Source organism: Acomys russatus, chromosome 31 (genome assembly GCF_903995435.1).
Source record: "Acomys russatus chromosome 31, mAcoRus1.1, whole genome shotgun sequence".
In the NCBI taxonomy this organism is placed as follows: domain Eukaryota; kingdom Metazoa; phylum Chordata; class Mammalia; order Rodentia; family Muridae; genus Acomys; species Acomys russatus.
In genome coordinates, this window is record NC_067167.1 from 11,607,206 (window position 1) to 11,628,510 (window position 21,305).

Consider the following 21,305-nt stretch of genomic DNA (forward strand, 5'->3'; position numbering starts at 1 on the left):
AAATAAGTGTAGTAAAGTGGCACCCAGCATGCATAGCTCCACTTGTGCCCTGGGTCCTGGCTATCATGCGGAAGGGAGTAGGTAGGAAGTTCTAAGAGGAGTAACAACCCCCTAAAGTATAAAGCGCCGGGGAAGGTGCCTACTGTGAGTCAATGCTCTTCCAAGAGAATAGGGGTAGAGAACGGATGGAGGAAGACAGAAGTGGAACCGACCCAAAGCATCCTCCAAGTTTGTTTGTTTGGTTGGTTGGTTGATTTTTTTTTTTTTTTTTTTTTTTTTTTTGAGACAGGGTTTCTCTATGTGGCCTTGGCTGTCTTGGACTGGCTTTGTAGACCAGGCTGGCCTTGAACTCACAACAGAGATTCCCCCTGCCTCTGCCTCCCGAGTGCTGGGATTACAGACGTGTGCCACTGTGCCTGGCTTTTACTGTGAGTTCTTAACCATATAAGGGGAGGGAAAGCAGCCAGGGTGTCCCAAGAACAACATATTGTGAGGCCTAGTCTGTGCTGGGGTCAGTGATGATCGGTCATCACTCAGCTATCACATAGGTGACCTCACTTTCCTGACAGCACTGGGACCCCTGGTGTCTCTGAGCTCTGTTTCTAGTTAGGGTCTCCCATTTGCTTGGTCCTTCCTAGTCTCTTGGACAAGCCAGCTATGCATGTGTCTCAGGGCACAGGAAAACACCTTTCCCCAGCCTGCTTCCTCCTCCAGCTTCCAAACTGGCTTATTCCCACACTTTATGCCTTTTTTTCTACAGTGCCGTATTCCCAGCACTTTTCCCTTCAGAGCTGAGGTTAGAACCATAGACCTCTTGCATACTGAAAAAACACTCCACCACCCAGCTACATTCCTGCCCAAACCTACTTGCTCTGTAAGACCAGCTGATATCTGTATCTAAAAATAGTCCTATATAAATGGTTTCTAAATTTTCTGTTTATCTTCTCTGTGACATTTAACATCTCTGGCTTCATATCTATTTCGTTTATCTCCTGGGTTTTTTGTTTGTTTGTTTGTTTGTTTTTGTTTTTCCGAGACAGGGTTTCTCTGTGTAGCCTTGGCTGTCCTAGACTTGCTTTGTAGACCAGGCTGGCCTCGAACTCACAGAGATCCGCCTGCCTCTGCCTCCTGATTGGGATTAAAGGCGTGCGCCACCACGCCCAGCTGCTCCTGTTTTTACTCATCTAGAATATAAGCATCACATCATTTTGGGGGTGGAGTCGGGGCAAGGTCTCAGCATGACCCAGGCTGACTCAGTATCTTTCTTTTTTTTTTTTTAATATTTATTTATTTTATGTATATGAGTGCTCTATCTGGATGTACACCTGCAGGCCAGAAGAGGGCACCAGATCACATTATAGATGGTTGTGAGCCACCATGTAGTTGCTGGGAATTGAACTCAGGACCTTTGGAAGAACAGCCAGTGCTCTTAACCTCTGAGCCATCTCTCCAGCCCCGTATCTTCCTTTCTTGCACCTCTTTATAGTTTTGGAATTACAGGTACGTGCCACCAGTCTCGCGCTCATGTCTTTAAAGCAGAAGGTGGTGGTTACTTTGACTAATTTATTTCCCATGAAGTAATTAATCTGTGATGGAAAAAAAAAATGGAGTTGCAGCCAGAAGTCTAATCCTGTGCCCAGGCTGCAAGAAGAAAAGGAGCGTGTGTTTCCTCGTAGCTGTGACTACACACCTTACCAGGATCGCCTTATGGGAGGAAAGATTTATTTGCCTATTTTGGCTGTTGATTCATGGTGGGGAAGGCAGGATGGTCTGAATGGCTTTGCAGGTGGGGCAGGTGTGGGGCAGGTGTGGGACAGGTGGGGCAGGTGTGGGACAGGTGGGGCAGGTGTGGGGCGGGAGTGGGTGAGGAAGCAACCGCAGGAAATGCAGTGCTGGTTTTCTCCTTCTAGCCATTTCTATTGAGTCTGGCACCCCAGGCAACGGGGATGACCTCCTCTGAATCTAATCAAGTTGATAATCAGAATTAACTACCACAAAGGGCAAGCTTTGGGGGTTGGCCCTAAAACAAACAAACAAACAAACAAAACTGTCCATTTGCTTGGAAATCTAAAATGCCAACAACCCAAACAGACAGGAAGTCTGTGTTATAGGCCAGAGAGGTGGTGGTTGGGGGTGGGGCGGGCGTTGGTTTGGTTTGGTTTGGTAAGTTGGTGAGCCAGAGGAGAAACATTCTTTTGGAGGGATTAAACCCGAACAGAAACAAGGCTGGGCCTCCCTCATTCCTTATTTTGCAGACGATTTGAAAGCAAGAGCAGGTGTTTGAAAAAACACACCCCACACCCTACCCTAACCCCACAGCAAAGCAGGAAGGTCTCCTGCCTTCTTGGACATATGTCACTGATAGTCATTTAACTATTAGAAAGACGTGAAGGGCTCTGGAGCAAAGGAAAAGAGGAGGGCCGGACTTGGAACGGCTCTCTTAGATCAAGCCTCCTGCCTGGACTGTTTGATTACGTCACTGTCTTTGCTCCTTAAGCCTCTGAGTACCTTCTGTACTTTGCTGCACTTGTCCTACTGATCCCATATTTGTGGACTATATGAGTGATTATCTAATCTCAATGGGAAAAAGTTATTCTCACTCGGCTTGACATCTTCCTGAAGCACGAAAGTTAGCATTTCCGCCATTTTTAAAGTGCATGGTTGAGAGCAGCGCCACATGGCATTCATTCACAATTGTTTGAGGGGCTGTGGTCACCGTATGGTCCCAGGACTTTGATCACCCTAAGCAGAAACCCTGTGCCTGATGACCAGTCACTGTCTGCTCCACTGGAGATGTAAGGTCTCCAAGGACCGACTTTTGTCTATTAGAGTCTCCTCCATTAATCTTTCATTTACATCACCGTCACCATCATCATCATCACCACCACCACCACCACCACCACCTCCATCACCATCATCATCACCACCACTACCACTGTCGTGTGTGTGCCTGGTGGTGGGGGTGGCATGGCAGAGGATAACATCCAGGAGTTAGTTTAGTTCTCCTTACCTTTCCGGGGATCAAACTGGGTTCTTAGGTTTGTGTGGCAAGCACTTTGAACTCACTGAGCCCTCTCAGTAGCCCCTCAAGTAACCTTTAGGAAGGAAAGACATTCAGCCTGTTTACAGGAGGATGAAACCATCCAAATTCCATGACGTTTCTAACACAATGCAGTTCACAGAGATGGTATTTGATAGACACCACTCCTTCTTCAACAGTGGCCCCTGGACGGCACACAGTTCTGTCACACGGGCATGCCATAGTCCTGCGGCCTTTTTGTTGATAATGTCTACATTTAAACTCTTTGTTGTCGGTGGTTGTGATGGTGGTGGTGCTTGGTTGGTTGGTTTTGGGTTTTGGTTTTTTGAGACAGGATATCTCTGCTTCACCCTGGCTGTCTTGGAACTCATTCTATAGACCAGGGTGGCTTCAGACTCAGAGAGCTACCTGTCTCTGCCTCCCAAGTGCTAGAATTAAAGGTTTGCCACCACTCTTATGTGTAAGCCGTGCTATAATCTTTTCCTCAAGTGTTCTGAAAAGCCCACAATTAAGCTGGAGGACTTGTGGTGTGCCCTAGGCTCTGTCTGCCCATGCCAATCGATGTGGTCTACACCTGGGTGAACGGCACAGACCTTGAGCTGCTGAAGGAACTCCAGCAGGTCCGGGAGCAAATGGAGGAAGAGCAGAAAGCTATGAGGTAAACCAGCTTAAAAAGAAGCCCATAGTACGGTTGCGGGGGCCCGCAGGTGCACATCTGAGATGGGTGAAGTGGTCACTCAGAGTTGGTTCACTGTTACTCTCTCATCCGGAGGATTTGCCGAGAGCTTCCCCCACCTCCTTATAAGCATCGCCAGTGCACTGCAGGAGCATATGACTTGTTTACATTTTCAGTGCTGTGTGACCTGTCCCATTGGCATATTAGTCCCAGCGAAGTCACCAAAAAAGTCAGCATTGTAAAGTCTTGTCCACATCTGGGGCTCACACTGGCTGGTGCCTGTGTAACAAGCTGTGTTTGCTCTTTGTTAGGGAAATCCTTGGGAAGAACACAACAGAGCCAACGAAGAAGAGGTAAGCATTTTGGTCTCTTCTCGGGAATAGAGCTTGAGGAGACGAAGTGTCCAGATTATCACTTGTGGGCACGCACTGTTTTGTTTTGTGTTTAAACTACTGCTCAGATGCAGGGCCCTCACCCGTACCCCACTATTTTCGACACCCCAGTTAAGTGCATGCATTAGAGAGAATTTGCAGTGCTCAACAGCATAGTGACTGAGCACTCGCGGCGTCTGTGTGCTGGCCAACCCAGTCCTGCGCGGTTTTGGCAAGGAGAGAAGTGCTCATTTATCCATCCTGATGCGTTGTTCCCTTGGCCTCTTCAAACTAATTATACCCTGTGTTTGGACTATAAAATTCATTCCCACCATTTAGTTGTACATTTGTAATCTGTCCTTATCTTTGGGAGCTGTCAAGTTGTATATATTTAAAGACCTAGAAGGTGATTTAGCCCAACGATGCATCTCTTTTGCTAAATATATTGATTTCAATCACGCGTGGTGGCACTGATGAGTCCTTAAAACAGTTCTGACTGACAAACAGAACCGTCTTCACTGCTCCTTTCCCACTTAAACTTTAAAATAAGGCATTTGTGGAGATGATTGTGACCCCCGCTCCTCTACAGTCTTTTTTTTTCTTTCTAATATTTATTTATTTATTATGTATACAGTATTCTGCCTGCATGTACACCTGCATGCCAGAAGATGGCAGCAGATCTCATTGTGGATGGTTGTGAGCCACCATGTGGTTGCTGGGAATTGAACTCAGGACCTCTGGGAGAGCAGTCAGTGCTCTTAACCGCTGAGCCATCTCTCCAGCCCCCTCTACGGTTTTTTTGCTTGTTTATTTTTGTCTTTTGAGTCAGGGTCTCCTAACTCTCAGGCTGGCCTTCACATTCACTCTGTGGCTGAGCGTAGCCTTGAACTCCCCACCCTCCTGCCTCCTCCTCAAGTGCTAGGATTACAGGAGTGTGTGGCTACACCCAGCTCAAAACTGTCAGTCATAGTTAATGGCCCGAAGTCTCCTGCTTTTCAATTCCCACATCAATGCTTTACTTTCGTGTTTCATACCTCTCGGTATATTGGACAGGCACAAGGACACGTATATGAGTCGTAAGCATATAATGTGTGCCTATTACCACAGCGTGTCCCTAAAGAGCTCTGAGGCCAGAAATGTTTGAGAGGGGCAGATTTACAGTGCTTGGATTAAACCCAGTAGTCGGTTGACTACTGATTGAGCCAAGGGTGCTTTCTTCTGCATTTCTGTGACTAGCTAAGAAGGTTGAATGGTTTAACACATCATTGTGCTAGCTGTGGTTCCAGCTTTGTGAACTTTTTAGCCATGTTATGTGCCCACTGCCCTCATTCAGGTAAAAAGCTCTCCTACGTGCACACATTAGAACCAGGTTACGTTGCTGGTATTTGTGTCAGTGTAATGTCCGCTGTGGTTCATATTGTTCTGATTGGGGTGGGTAGACTGTATGAGCCAGAATCTCTCTCCTAATATGCTAACAAGGGGCTTCAATGGACTTTAAAAAAAATTTTTTTTTAATGGTAGCACTGAAGTACTTAATATCTCATGAATTTTGAGTTAGTAAATTTTGGTGCCAAACTTAACTTAATTTGTCTTTTTTTTTTTCCTAGTGTAAATTAATTCTTTTTTTCCTTTTTTTATTATTAATTTATTCAAATTACATCTCAGTTGTTAGCCCAGCCCTTGTATCCTCCCATTCCTCCCTCCCTCCCGCTTCCCCCCCCCCATTCCCCTCCCCTATGTCTGTGACTGAGGGGGACCTCCTCCCCCTGTGTATGCTCATAGGGTATCTTGAGTCTCTTCTTGATGACCTATTATCCTTCCTCTGAGTGCCACCAGGCATCCCCATCCAAGGGACATGGTCAAATATGGGTCACCAGAGTTTGTGTGAAAGTCAGATTTCCTTCTCCACTTAACGGTGGAGAATGTCCTGTCCATCTGCTAGTCTGGGTAGGGGTTCGAAGTTTACTGCCTATATTTTCCTTGTCTTTTTTGAGACATGATTTAACTATGTACTCCAAAGTGGCCTAGAATTTATAATCGTCCCTCTTGCCTCATCCTTCAAGTAGGAGACATCACAACTTGATTGCTACTCCTGTAATTAGTAAAAGTTTGAAAACTGTATCTTTAAAATGTGTCCTGTTATTTTTAATCCCATACTTACTAACAACAACAAAAGAAGGTTTAGGGTTACATCCTTGAGATGAATGAGCCTAGTAAGGTGTGGTAATTTTATATAGGCTGTGGGATTTTAAATCCCCCCTCGGTGAGTGGGGGCCACAAGCTTCTCCTTGTCTGGAGTGTTGTCTGTCTCTGCAGCGAGAAGCAGCTGGAGTGTCTGCTGACACACTGCGTTAAGGTGCCCATGCTCGTCCTGGACCCGCCCCTGCCCGCCAACAGCACCCTGAAGGACCTGCCGGCTCTGTGCCCATCCTTTCACACTGCCACTGACATGTTCAATGTCGCGAAACCAAAAAACCCTTCTACCAACGTGTCAGTTGTTGTTTTTGACACTACTAAGGATGGTAAGAGGTTTTTTTTTTCCCTTTTTTAAAAAAAGATTTACTTATTATGTTGTGTGTATGAGTGTTTTGTCTGCATGTATGTCTGTACACCTCATGCCTGGAGGTGTTGGGTCCCCTGGAACTGGGGCTATAGGGAGTCGTGAGCTGCCATGTGGGTTCTGGGAATTGAACCCAGGTCCTCCGGAGGAGCAGCCAGTGCTCTTGCCTCCTGAGCCACCTTCTCCAGCTCCTGTGTATGTTTTATTTTCATTATTATTTTTAGAGGTTTCATTGTTGTTGGCAGGGTCTCTCTATTATGTAGCCCTGGCTGTCCTGGAACTCACTCTGTAGACCAGACCTCTAACTCTCAGAGATCCACCTGCTTCTGCCTCCTGTGTGCTGAGATTAAATGTGTGAGTCACATGCCCAGCTCCTTGCATGTATTTTTAAACCATGTTATTATCATTGATATTCAGAATAACAAAATTCTGAATGAAACACATGATTCAGTTTTTGGTTTTTCAAGACATGGTTTCTCTGTGTTGCCTTGGCTGTCTTGGATTTGCTTTGTAAACCAGTCCGGCCTTGAACTCACAGCTATCTGTCTGCCTCTGCCTCTCAAGGGCTGGGATTAAAGGTGTGTGCCACTGCACCCAGCGAAAATGATTCAGTTTTTAGAAACGGTCTGAAAAACTAAAAATGTCCAAGAAAAGCCAAAGGGGCCACTATTGTATTGTGTTGTAAACCGTCTGTCACCTCAGAAAAGGACTGCACAGCGTTCCTTCCATCTCCACGCAGACACATCAGACCCTGTGTTCTGAATTTCCCGTGAGTCCCTTGAATCTGGTACTCAAAATTACGTCTTCCTGGCTCAAAGTCATCTGGAGGCTTTTTTAAAAACCATATGACATACCAGAGCATTCATACTTTTTATTCAGATTCCTTCTGCTTCACACACAGTGAAATGCGGACTTCCAAAGGCATGGCACGGGAGGCGGGAGGTGGGACCTCTGGGAGGTGATCAGGGCGGGAAGACTCAGCCTTCACAAGTAGCACTACAGACCCTAGCCCTTCCCTGCGAGGAGTTAACCAGCCGATCCCTAACTGCACTTGGGAAGAGGGTCCTCCTGAGAGCCCAACTCCGCTGGAGCCTGTGCTTGGCGTCAGTCCGTCTGCTCAGCAGCTGGTGGAAGAACTAGTTCTCCGCTTGAAGCTGCTTCGTCCCTGTGCCACTGAGGCCACACACGTGCCCCAGCCCTGGCGTCTCTTCTCTCACAGCCTTCCTGTTCATCAGACAGCCCCACCTGGAGGAGGTGCTGTGGGTTTCATGTGGATACCATGAAGGCTCGCAAGCTCCTTCGACAATTATGGAGTGCCATTTTGCCCACGCCGTATACTGCAGCCCCGCTTTTTATCTTTGCTTTTTCCTTCAAATGTAATAGCTAGCCCCATCCTGTCAGTTGCTTTTGTTTTGCAAACAGTTCTTAGGTTCCCTTGTATCCGTTTCATTTCCTTCACACACTCCTGAAACAGACGCAGGAGCTGTTCTTTCCGTCCGTCTAGTACCCTCCGTAGCACAGACTGGCAGATAGACTGAAAATCCCCGTCTCATTGGCTCACTCTCCCTTAGAAAAGCGTACTTCAGTGAGAGTGCGTTTGCTCTTCCTACGGGTGTGAACTCCTTCCTGTCCCTAATGGTGTAGATTCTGCTGGCTGTGCCCGCCCCGTATATCTTTCCTCACGCTTTGGCTGCAGGAGGTGGTGGGCCAGCGCTACGGCCACAGCCTCCTCTTAGCCATCTCCCGGTCTTCCCCATCCATCTCTTCCATGGGAGGACTAGGGCATTCACGGTGCTTTTATCCTTGCTTTCCTACCTCCACGGTATTCGGGATCTATCTCATATTTTAACTACAATTGCATGGGAGTTTACGGCATCCTGAATAATTTATTGTTTGAGACAAAACTTTGCCACACACCAGTCTATATTGGAAAGAGTGCCACAACTAGGTTCCTAGTTTGTGTTTCCGTGGAAGGAAATTCTGACCTTTCTGCGTACAAGCCCCTCCCCTTGCAGACAAGAGGTGTGGTCAGCCATGTCTCAGTCCAGCCCTGCAGCCTGCTCCTGGGACTCCAAAGCAAAGTGGCTTTTCCAGTCAAGCTTACATCCCTTGAGTTATAAGAACCAATGCCTTCTTGTGGCGGCTCATTTTGCATCTAGACTAAACTGGCTTTTAGGAATAGCTACAAATGGCTCCCTCATGGTCTCTCACAGATGAAATGTGTTTCCAGTGCACATAGAGCGGGGATTTAATTCCTTCCCATGATGCTCCTTTCACTCTTGAGCTGTGAGTTCTCGGGATATAGTAAGCTCACTATGGGAAGAGTGCCAACCTGGACATGACCTTTGTATTTCCTGTGTCTTGCTCTGCAGGGAGAGCAGGCGTGCCCACTTAACAGTGTTTTGTTACATGCCTAGAACATACCAGGCATTGTCCTCGGTGATGGAGATACAGCAGATGAGCAGATGGCAGTATTTTCTGCCCTGAATTGGCAAATAGTTAACAGATAAGCAACTGATTTGCTCTGTAGAAAATAATGCTACAAGCCAGGCGTGGTGGCGCACGCCTTTAATCCCAGCACCTGGGAGGCAGAGGCAGATGATCGCTGTGAGTTCGAGGCCAGCCTGTTCTACAAAGTGAGTCCAGGACAGAAAAACCCTGGGACAGAGAAAAACTAAAGTGGGGATAGTGGAAAAGGAAATGGCAGTCAGAAAAGGGTGAAAATTCTAAATGGAGTGGAAGGGACAGGCTTTGTGATAGGGTGATTTTTTAACGAGATGCAACTAACTAACTAACTAACTGCCTAAAGACTTACCAGGGAGGTCGACTATCTATTGCAAAGGCAGGAATGCGGCTACCATGTTGCAGGCGCAGGAGGCTGGCATGAGTGAAAGACGCCGCATAAGAAAAAATAGGCAGAAGAACGAGCCTGGAGAGTTGGGAATCAAGGGCACGGTAGCCATATCGAACCCAGTCTTTAGCCTCTAGTGCAAGGGGGATCACCGGAGCTACAGTCTGACTCCTGTTCCGTACAAATCAGTTTGCTGTGTGTAGAGAGAATAGACTGAGGAGGGAGAACAGTTGTCGTAATCCAGGCAGAAGTGAGTGTGCCTCAGCAGAAGTGCGTGGGAAGTGACAAGCGTTTGGATTCTGCCAATTTTGAAGGCCTGCTCACCCAGCTTTCTTGGTGAATACCTCTCGTGATGACTGTTTGTATAATTGGCTTGTGGTGCCCCTTTACAGATTATACCTTTGTAGAAGACTGTATTTTGCTAGATTTGATGCACTGCTGTAAGCAACCACAAGTTTGGAGAGTTGTTAGTCTGTCATCTAGGATAAGAAATCACACTGGGCTATGGTGGTGCATACCTTTAGTCCCAGCACTCGGGAGGCAAGAGACTGACAGATCTCCATGAGTTTGAGGCCAGCCTGGTCTACAGAGAGTTCCGGAACAGCCAGGGCTACACAGAGAAAACCTGTCCAAAAAGAAAAAAAAAAAAATCCCTGTCAGCTTTGTCTGTAATTTCACAAACACGTTTCCCATATCTTTCAAAACTTTGTTTTGATGTCCAATTCATAGAGACAAGAACCGTGGCAAAGCACTCAGGTGTTTTTTCCAGGGTGGCTACAGCTGAGTGATTCCTTCAGTCAGAACTCTCTCCTGAGTTTCTAGCCTTTATGTCTCTTAAAAATAAAGGTGGTGTAAGAACACTGTGAAGACTTTGGTGAGATTTTATGTGCGTGGATATATTTTTGCACGTACCAAACCTGTTCAAATTCTCCAATTTACCAGCTGTTGCTGTTAAAAAAAAAAAAAAAAAATGAAAATCTCAACCATTCAGTTTTTACCACTAAAGACTCAGGAGGCAGATGCTGGGTGTCAGCAGCGCCTTCGCTGGGTCACGTGTCCCCGTACTCCTCTTGCAGCTGAGAGCCCGCCAGCGCCAGCCGTGTTCCACATCACCTTGTGGGAAAGCTGCTCTTTACTGGAACGTGGCGTGTAAGGCAGCTGCTTTCTTTTCCGTAAATACCTCTGCCTGTTGTTCAAGGCCCCTTCCCTCATCTGGCTGCTCTTATCTGCTGGTGCTGACGGCCCCAGAGGTTTTACTGTAGTCAGACAGTCAAATGATGCTTTCCGTTTTCTCATCCAGGTTTGCTCTTCTATATGGGATGTTTTTCTACGCCCCCCACCCCCCGCACCTCCATTTCTTCCTTGTGGTCCAGCTTAAGTTTGTTTATTCCCACAGAGCACTGCACGTTTCCACGGCCTGCGTGGATCTCGTGGCTGTGCAGGATTGAGTGTGTAGTTATGCTCGGCTTTCCTTCCATGGTGCCACCTTTGTCAAATGTGATGGTTTTACCTTCTCTAACTACTTTTTTTGGGAACCATGTATTATGCTACTTTAAGAGCTCCCTGCCAGGGAGTGTTCTGCCAGGGAGCATAGGTGGGTATCTGTTAAACGTACGCTTGCCTCTTGCATTGTCTGTTGTAGTTGAAGATGCCCATGCTGGACTGGTTAAAGGAAGCAGCAAGCAGACAGTCTGGAGAGCCTACTTGGTATGTCACTTTAAATCTAATTGCCCGTTTTGCACTGGACTAGAATAAAAGTATGAATAAGAAAGCTCCTTACCTGAAGTCTCACAGTGTAGTCCTAGCTGGCCTTGACCTTGCAATATTCTCACCTCTGCCTTAGGAATGCTGGGACTGCAGTCTGGGCCACTGTGCTCTGCTCCTTAAGAACCTTTTCTCTGAAGCTAGCTTATGGGTGTTGGTGAGGGCCCAGCTAGGGTGGTACTCTTAAGTTGAAGCCAGGTGAGTGCCCAGCTAGGGTGGTACTCTTAAGTTGAAGCCAGGTGAGTGCCCAGCTAGGGTGGTACTCTTAAGTTGAAGCCAGGTGAGTGCCCAGCTAGGGTGGTACTCTTTAAGTTGAAGGCCGTGGAGCACAGCGGGAGCGCACCAGCTTCTCTGCTGAGTTTTCACCAGCTCTGTGATACGGGAGGCAAGCTGCGTCTTTACCTTTCATTTTAGACAACAGACAAAGAAGTCCCAGGCCTAGTGCTGATGCGCGACTTGGTGTTCCTGAGCGGATTCCCACCCACGTTCAAGGAGACAAGCCAGCTGAAGGCAAAACTGCCAGAAAATCTGTCTTCCAAAATAAAACTGGTAAGAACAGAACCGGAGCCACCAGCACGGCACATCTCATTTCACGTGTGACCCTTATGTCACGACCCACTTTGCACTTTGTCCAAAGTTTCGCCAACAGTTACAAAAGGCTAACTCTGCCCTGCCACAGTATGCTGTCAGAATGGTAAATCTGCACAGGAGGTCCTCCTTGCTTACTCGTTTTGTTTGTTTGTTTGTTTTTAAATTTATTTATTTATTTATCATATATACACAGTGTTTTGCCTGCATGTATACTAGAAGAGGGCACCAGATATCATTATAGATGGTTGTGAGCCACCATGTAGTTGGCTGGGAATTGAACTCAGGACCTCCGGAAAAGCGGTCAGTGTTTCGAGACTGTGTTTTGAGACTAGGTTTTACCCTACAGCAAGGTTGATGGTAAACTTGTAACTTCCTCCTGCCCCAGCCTCTCAAGTGCTAGTAGTACAGATCTGCACCTTCAAACCAAGCTCTGAAATTGCTATTTTTATAATTTGTCATTAAGTGTGTGTGTGTGTGTGTGTGTGTGTGTGTGTGTGTGTGTGTGTGTTGGGGAAAGCCATAAAAGTACTAAGTACTCTGAACTGCATATTTGTGAAAGCTTTCATTCATAAAGGGTCATATTTCCGATATTTATAATGTTTAATAATATGATACTCTGATTGATAGCAAATCCAGCCATTGATGGGTTTAGGACATAAATGTATTTCTTACCCTTTAGCCCTGCCCATTCTGTTTCTGAGGATTGACTTGGCTGGTGACCAGCCTTTTCCTGAACATTTCTTGTTCTCTGAATCATTTGCCTGGTAGGTTCAGGACACAGTTCATGTTTCCAGTTGGCCTTCTATCTTGGTGTTGTAACATTCCAAGGGGTAAACGCGAGCATCTTCTCTCTAGAGAAGAGGCCATAGAGTCCTTGCCTCTGCAACTGTTGGGATCTGGCTCTTGAATTTGTGGAATTCTGCCACTAGGTTTAGCTTGCTTGATTCCTACTTCTTCCCCCTATTTTTTTTTTTTTTTCATCTAACAGTTTGTGAGAGCATGGAGAAGGTGGGGGTGATAGAGTAAGGGGGCTCTTACTCAGTTCTTACGTCAGCCACTCCACCCTAAAGCTCCCTTTGAGTCACTGCTTTTTCCTTTCACTGGGTTTTACGGGTTAAGGTGCCATGTGTCGCGTTTGTAAGAAAACGGTGATGTGAATGATGCCTCGTTTTTCTTTGTTTCCTATCTCGCTCATAGCTAGCTTGCTTTATGTGTTGGTCCGTTTTTCTCTTCCTTCCTCCTCCTCCTCCTCTTCATTTTTGTTTGAGACAGGTCTTGCTGTGTCATTCTGGCTGGCCTGCAGCTTGCTGTGTAGATGAGGCTGTCTTCAAGCTTGGAAGCTTCCCACTTCTGCGTCCCACATACTGGGGTTACAGGAATGCGCCACTGTGCCCAGCTGTCCCTTGTAGTTTTTCTTCCTTGCATTTGAACTATATGGTAGGCGTTCCGGAAGTGCAACCAGTTAGTTTGCCTTTCTTGTACGGATTGGAACAGCACTCAGCTGTATTTGGGGTGAACTTGGGGTGAATCTGCAGTTACTCTAAAATAGATACCACACCTCCTGCTTCCCCCGAGGGACTTTCAGTACTGATTTGAGCAATTAAAACCATAGACTAACTTCTTTTTTTTTTTTTTTTTTTTTTTTTTGGTTTTTCGAGACAGGGTTTCTCTGTGTAGCCTTGGCCATCCTGGACTCACTTTGTAGACCAGGCTGGCCTCGAACTCACAGTGATCCGCCTGCCTCTGCCTCCCGAGTTCTGGGATTAAAGGTGTGCGCCACCACGCCCAGCTAGACTAACTTCTATTTCGTGGCTTTTTAGTTGCTCGTCTCAGAGTTACAGACTCGTGTACATTTGTCGTTTCACGGCCAGCTCATCTTCCTTTTATAGGAAGAATGACTTTCTTGATTATTTTTCTGTAAGTCCACATTAATAAATTTTTATAATGAAATTAGGAATTCATTCTGCCTCTCCATCTTACACTCAAGTATGGACACGTCACATCCTGCTGTGCTGTACCCCACCTGCCCCTCAGCATGGACACGTCACATCCCGCTGCGCTGTACCCCACCTGCCCCTCAGCATGGACACGTCACATCCTGCTGTGCTGTACCCCACCTGCCCCTCAGCACTGACAACACTTGACGTGCCTGTGGGTGATTGGTATACACTGACAAAGGTGACAATTTCAAATAGCAGCGGGCCTCCGCAAACTATTCCTGGGTGACCAGGTGCGTGGTGCATGCAGGTGGATGTAAAGTGTCATGGTGACTTGAGTTGCCAGAGAAATTGAGAGCCAGGAAGAACAGATGTGGTGACATTTGAGTCCAGTTCTTCAGATCTGTGTGTGTTGTGGAGAGAGTGCAATACTTGTTCTTGTGAGCGTGAGTGTACGTGTGTGGGTGTCGGTGCATGTGGAATCCAGAGGTTGACGTCAGACGGCTTCCTTGATCACTCTCCCTCTGGTGTTTTGTTTTGTTGGCCAGAATCTCTCATTAAGTCTTTGACCTCACCAGGTGGCCAGGCCGCTTGACCAACAAGCTCTAGGGAATCTGCCTGTCTCCCTGCATCCTACCAAATGCTAGACTTACAGGCATGCGCAGCTTGTACATGGGCTCTGGGGATTTGAACTCAGGTCCTCATACTCTCGTGGAGCCGTTTCCTAGCCCCTTAGGCTCTGCCTTCTAGTTGTATTACGTTTCTTCTGAGAGTAGTGTTTCCTATCATAGGTTCTCAGTCCACCTAGATGACTTTTGTCTGATATCTCCTACCTGCCTGGGACTGCGTGAGGGAGAACCGAGGGTATTAAAGCTTTTCCTTGGGACGTTATGATTTCCAAATAGTAATATAAAAGTGCCCAAGAACACCTGGGCTTTAGGCACATTAGGAGTTAGGACAGGCGGTGCAGCTTAGCTGGTCCCTAAACACAGCCACTGTTCTTGGGTTGAGAAGCCAGTGCAGAGAGGACAGCCCGGTCTTAGAAGTAGAGAGCGTGTCTGGGGAGTGTCAGAGCCAGATTGTCACAGGTTTCCATAGAGGTAGGGATGGGGAAGAGAGGTCAGGCGAGATTGCTGGACCTTATCCTGGAGGCATGGGGAGCTGCAGCAGGAAGAAGATGGCGACAATCTGGTCTATGTGTAAGGCGCAGAGTAGGGACAGGAGCGGTAGGTGTTAGGCAGGAGGAAGCTGGAGGCGAGGAAACTAGTTCCGTCCTGCAAGACAGTCCTGTTCAAGGGCCTCCTCCCATGGGATGCCAGTGATGGGAGTAGTTCCCCAAACATCTGAAAGGTACTCAAAAGCATATGTCCAGAAGCCGCTGGGAAGCAGGAAGACGGAGAGAGGAGCCGGGTGGACACAGCGAAGGTGGCAGTGATGGTATCAGCCACACCAAATGCGGTGGGAGAAAACGAGATCGGTTTGCAGTTTTGCGCAGAAGACACTGGACTTGAGGACGTGAGCAGCTTGATCGCCTCATGCTCCCGAGCTGCCCCCCCCCCCCAGGAGGCCTTTGCTGAGGCCTGTAGTCCAGAAGTCAGTCAGGGAGGGCCCGGCTGTGTCCAGCATCACAGGCTGCATCTTGGAGCATCATCTCTGTCCTTCCACACACTCCTACAGGACACTCATAGTGTGCAGGCCTCGGGCCAGGAGGGGACGCTTGTGGGTCCTGTGATGATGCCGGGTGCAGAGGTTCACCTATGCACACACCCTAGCCTTCACGTGTCCTGCTTGAAGGCCCATGCTTTGTGTGGCTCTAAAGGGTGGAGTGGGACTAGGAAGCGCTGGACTTAGAATGGATTTGAATTTCTACGCGCTTTGCATCCACTCTCATCCTATATAACAAACAGCCCTCTCTCAGGTTTTCTGTTTCAAGAAGCCTTATTACCTATGAATTTATCGGTAGAGTTTTTAGATGTGACAAATACAGTTTCTCTTGCTAAGCCACCCATTGTCTTTATTTTCAGTCCACTACCAATCCTTCCGTGGTTTGGGGACGTGTTCATGCACGCTGGGGTGCGTCCATTTACTCTTGGGTTTGTTTTTATTCTGTCCTACAACATGTGAGGGGCGGATGGGAAATTATCCGAGTTCACAAGGAAGTGCTCCCAGTAAGTGTAAGCCAGTGATGCCAATGCTGAGTGGGTATGCAGGAGTCCGTGTGTGCGTGCGTGCCTGCCTGCCTGCGAGCGTGCATGCGTGCACATGTGTGCACGTGTGTGCCCTGCCCTCAGGTATTTAAACCTTGTTTGGAAGCACAGGAGTCACATACTGGGCAGGTCCTGAGTGGTGAGTAATAAATGAATAACCACGGAGGGGCCCCACTATGACTTGGATAGAAACGTGCCTCAAAGGCGCCTGTGTTTTTAACATCCAGGTCCCAGCTGGTAGCGCTATTATGAGCGTTGTGGTACCTTCAGGAGATGGGTGAAGTGGGTAACCAGGGAGCTCACAGGCCAGCCTGGCTTCCTGTTTGTTTCCGCCTCCTGGTAAGCTGAGACAGGGAACAGGCAATCTCACATTCCTGATGTCATCGTTTCTGCACCACGATGGACAGCTCCTTCAAGCAGTGAGCCGCAGTAGATCCTTCCTCCCTTCCTTAAGATGTTCCCGTCAGGCATCACGGCACAGTGACACAAAAAGTATCCAGTGCACACGTGGAGTCGGGGAGGCCTGCGTGGTTCAGACTAAGTGTGCACTAGTTCTGTACTGAAGGCTAGCTAAGCTTATCAGTTAGGGAGGGAGGGGAGTCTAGACCAGATGCTAACAGCTTAGTGACTCGCCCACATTCACGTTCTGCCCCTTCTCAGTTCTATTCAGGACCTGCTTAAGGGCACCAAAAATGGTGCCACCAGTTAAACATCTCTAACTAGAACATCCGAAGTCTAAGATACTCCAAAATTCAAAACTTTCTGAGCACCAACATGACCACCACAAGTGTAAAACTAGGTACCTGTCCTCATAGGAAACTGTTTCACACACAGAATTATTTAGAATATCTTAAATTATCTTCAGGCCATGTGTATAAGGTACATGAAATATAAATGTCAGTTTTAGACTTGAGTTTCAGCCCCCACATAGATGTAAATATTTGGAACTTTTTTTTTTTTTTTTTTTTTTTTGAGACAGGGTCCCACTATGTAGCCCTAGCTAGCCTAGAGCTCACTGTGTAGACTAGGCTCCACCCTCCTGTGCCTCCTTGAGTGTTAGGTGTGGGAAGGACTGTAAGCTTTGTCACAGGTGAAAGCAATCTTGGTGGGCTTTGCCCTTGGACACACCACGGATACTCCCTGAGATTAACCTTGAGATAGACTGGGTGAAGCCATCTTGGGCCTAGAATTCAAGAAGGGGACCAAGGGACTCCACCTGGACTATTGTGTTTCTAATTGACCCTCAATGGGAGGCGGAGACCACCCCTTAAACATGAGAGACTGGCAGGTGGAGAGGAAAGAGGAGCAGCAGGTTCAGACTGGGCTTGAGCCCACATGGATCAGCAAACAGGCTGGACCAGCGCACAGGCCAGAGACACCTAGGGACCCGTCCCGTGGAACGAATACTGGAAGGTTCACTCTTGTTTCCCTTTAATCTTTTTTTCCCTTTTGTGCAAGCTAGTTGGGTTGTATAATAAAGTTTAATTGTTAAAAAACAGAGCCAACAGTTAGGATTAAAGGCATGTGCCATCATACCAGTCTTGAAACAAAACAGGCACAGTGGCATAGTGGTGCACGCCTTGAGGCCAGTGAATCTGAGTTCAAGGCCAGCCTGGACCCCATAGCAAGTTCCAGGCCAGGCCACACCAAAGCTATACAGTAAGACCCTGTCTCAAAAACAAACAAACAAACAAACAAACCCAAAATAAACAAATAGCCCTCTTGCTTGGTCCCGAGCATTTTAGATAGAAGATTCTTGGCCATGTAATACTATTGCTAACAGGGACTTCCATGGCTTTCAATGCACGACCTCCCCTTTTGCAGCTGAAGCAACAACATGGAACTAGCTTTAGCTTCGGGACAACCATCTGGGCATCTTAAAGCCTAGCAGCCATCATATATCAAATCAGTAAAAGGTGCTGCTAGCTTGGTTTTCAGTTAGCAGTAGCAGAAGTGGTTTTATCCTGAAGACTTCCTTTTCTTTTCTCAACATATTTGTATTTGGGAATTTCACATAATACACCCCACGATCACATTCACATCCCTGTCCTCCTAGGTTTGCCCCCCCCCGACCCCTCCACTATCCTGTGACCTCCCACACCCCCAGAAAAGAGAGAGAGAAACAACAAAACCCAAGTTCTATTGGTGTTACCCCATACTCACTGGAGCATGGTCAGACTGCCAGTGGCCAGCGCCTTAAAGAAAACTGGGTCAAGCTTGGCAGTGGTGGCGCACGCCTTTAATCCCAGCACTTCGGGGGCAGAGGCAGGCAGATCACTGTGAGTTCAAGGCCAGCCTCGTCTACAAAGCGAGTCCAGAACAGCCATGGCTACACAGAGAAACCCTGACTTTAAAAAAAAGAAAATAAAATAAAATTGGATCCTTCCCCATCCCACAAGAAGCCATCAACCATGGAGAGCTCCACCTCAGCATCCTTATAATTTTTAAGAGTTCTTTTCCAATGGCTTTTTCTTGTCTAGGCTGTCACTTTTGGGGGTAGGGTAGGAGTTGTCACTGAAGCCTACTATGTCTGTCTGTCTGTCTGTCCCCCCCCCCCCGCCTCTCTCCCAACTGTGAGTCTTTAATTGTCATCACCACGGCAAAATTAGCTTCCCAAAGGCTTCTTAATAACATACAAATCAAATCAGCCCAAATTTAAAGGCAAGCTGTATCTTGAGAAATTCTCAGTCCTTTAAAAAGTTGCTGGCGGTGTACGTCTTACAGGAAAGCTCTGCCTTGCTCTGGGATGTGCTGTTCTGGAACAGATTTGCTTGCTGCCTGCCTGACAGTCTTACCCCAGTGCAGGTGTCCTGCACTCCAAGGATGTTAGCAGCACCTAGGCCTCTGATCTCTGGATTAGAGCCTCCTCAACCTTCCCGCCCACAATCCTTGTGACCTGTGAAGTTTGTTCATGAGTCTACATATATAGATACAGGAAATAGATACATGCTTACTGATAATAAATTATAAGGAAAAATTTTGATCCTGCGAATCAAATTTGTGATGTCACACATGCTTGCTGGCAGGTGCCATTATCCACTGAGACATCTTGCCAGCCCAGGAAATTTATTTTCAAATAATTCTTTGGTATACATGTAATTTTACCTTTTTATCAAAGATGAAAACTAATTTTTTTTTTTTTTTAAAGACAGGGTTTCTCTGTGTAGCCTTGACTGTCCTGGACTCACTTTGTAGACCAGGCTGGCCTCGAACTTGCCTGCCTCTGCCTCCCAAGTACTGGGATTATAGGCATGTGCCACCATGCTCAGCTTTGAAAACCAATTTTATGCTATTGAGATGGTCATAAATAATTACATTTTGGCCAGAGTTGGTACTGCAGAATCATCATCTTCCATGTTTTTCTTTTCGTTTGTTTGTTTGTTTTGCTTTTTTAGTTTTTGTTTTGTTCTTGAGACAGGGTTTCTCTGTGTATCTCTGGCTGTCCTGGAACTCACTCTATAGACCAAGCTGGCCTCAAACTCACGAGGGCTTCCTGCCTCTGCTGAGTACTGGGATTAAAAGCACCACCATCAGTGCTTTTTGTTTGATTTCTCTCTCTCTCTCTCTCTCTCTCTCTCTCTCTCTCTCTCTCTCTCTCTCATAAGTGCTAAGAATTCTACTTTCTAAATAGTGCAAATGGCAGAAACATGTTTAGTGATATTTCAGAAATCTTTGAAAGCTGAAGATAGAGCTCGGTAGGTCAGATGGCAGCATAGCAGACCAGAGGCCTGGGGTTGGGTCCCTAGCACTGCTCAAACCGGACACACAGAGAGGGCCGCGGTCCTGCTTTTCAGAGCTGGTAGCAGAATCATTAGGAGTTCCAGCTAAGAACTCCATCCTTGACTAGAAACCACAGCTATTTAACCCGTACCAAAAATCAACATGACATTTGCTCAAAAACAAAAAATAATCCAGCATCGAGGAAAATCGCAGATCCTTTCCCAGCAAAAGAAGCTTCTACTACAAGGAATCAAGAGTAGCAGGACTGGGCTGCCACCTAGTGGACAGCTGAGGTTACTGCATGTTCGTTACCCTGCCCCTTTTAAAATGTTCTTTTAAAGTTTCTTCCTTTTTAATCTCTATTCTGTGGTTTTGGTGAGAGAACCTCTTTCTGGTTTTTGGTGAGGTAGTTAGAAGACAGCCCTAGGCGGTTGCTAGTATGAGCTGGCAAGTTGGCTTAGTGGGCAGAGGTACTTGCCGCCTGACCTTAGGACTAAATCTGGTCCTCTTAGCAAGTCCCATGCTGGAAGGAGAGGACAGACTCCTGCTAGTTGCCCTCTGACTGTCACACCTGCACTGTGGCACACACACCCCCTCCCTCCCACAAAACACACGAGTGACACTTTTAAAATTATTAAAATAAATAAAATTACTGATTTTAAAGTGCATTTTTAAAGGTTGATAATTTAAAAATAATTTTCCTGTTGCAGTTCTTTTTTTTTTAATTTATGTAATTTTAATTTATGTGCATTGGTGTGAGGGTGTCAGATTTTGGAGTTACAGACAGTTGTGAGCTGCCATGTGGGTGCTGGGAATTGAACCCAGGTCCTTTGGAAGAGCAGGCAGTGCTCTTAACCACTGAGCCATCTCTCCAGCCCCCCTGTTGCAGTTCTTAATACAAATTATGAAATACAATTAGTTATCATTTTGAAATAGTGCCGTGAGTCTTTGGCTCTTTTACTACTGTTCTCAGGTTGTCTTTCTTTGTACATTGCTGGGGCTGGCTTGGAAGCCAGGGTCTTATGCACGAGAGTCAAGCACTGAGCCTGAGCCACACACTCTGCCCGGTTCCTCCCTTTATCAGTAAGACAGCAGCAGCAATAACAAACACATATATTTACTGGCTTAACAGTGTTTTTTTTTTTTTTTTTAAAAGATATGGTGTTTTGTTTTGTTCATTTCAAAATGGAAATGCCTAGCCTCTCAGGGATAGTTAACTGTGTTTCTCTGTGGTGGCTTGGGACTCTGTAGGAGGCATGCCATGAAAATTCCATACAGGACCTGGTGGAAGCCTGGCTCCTGCTTTGCTCTCCAGCCACGCTGAGTGATTTTCTTGCTCTGACACTGGCCGATGATATCTCTCTCACTCTCCCTCCGCACCCCCTCTCTCTGTTTCTGTTTTTTTGAGACAGGGTTTCCCGACTTGACTGTCCTAGACTCCCTTTGTAGACCAGGCTGGCCATGAACTCACAGTGATCCGCCTGCCTCTGCCTCCTGAGTACTGGGATTAAAGGTGTGTGCTACCACGCCCTGCCCTTTTTTTTAAACCTTGAGACTGCGTTTCTTCACAGAGCCCTGGCTGTCCTGG

The 21,305-nt window shown here is 46.9% G+C and overlaps 1 protein-coding gene across 1 annotated transcript in view; it reads left to right on the forward strand.

Annotated features, from left to right (window-relative positions):
• Positions 1–21,305, forward strand: part of Gnptab (N-acetylglucosamine-1-phosphate transferase subunits alpha and beta) — a 77,249-nt gene that overhangs the window by 35,212 nt on the left and 20,732 nt on the right. Inside the window, exons 3-7 of the mRNA XM_051172644.1 lie at positions 3,579–3,698; positions 4,028–4,069; positions 6,404–6,609; positions 11,141–11,205; positions 11,677–11,811. Of these exons, the coding sequence (XP_051028601.1) occupies positions 3,579–3,698; positions 4,028–4,069; positions 6,404–6,609; positions 11,141–11,205; positions 11,677–11,811 (568 nt within the window). The remainder of the gene's footprint in view (positions 1–3,578; positions 3,699–4,027; positions 4,070–6,403; positions 6,610–11,140; positions 11,206–11,676; positions 11,812–21,305) is intronic.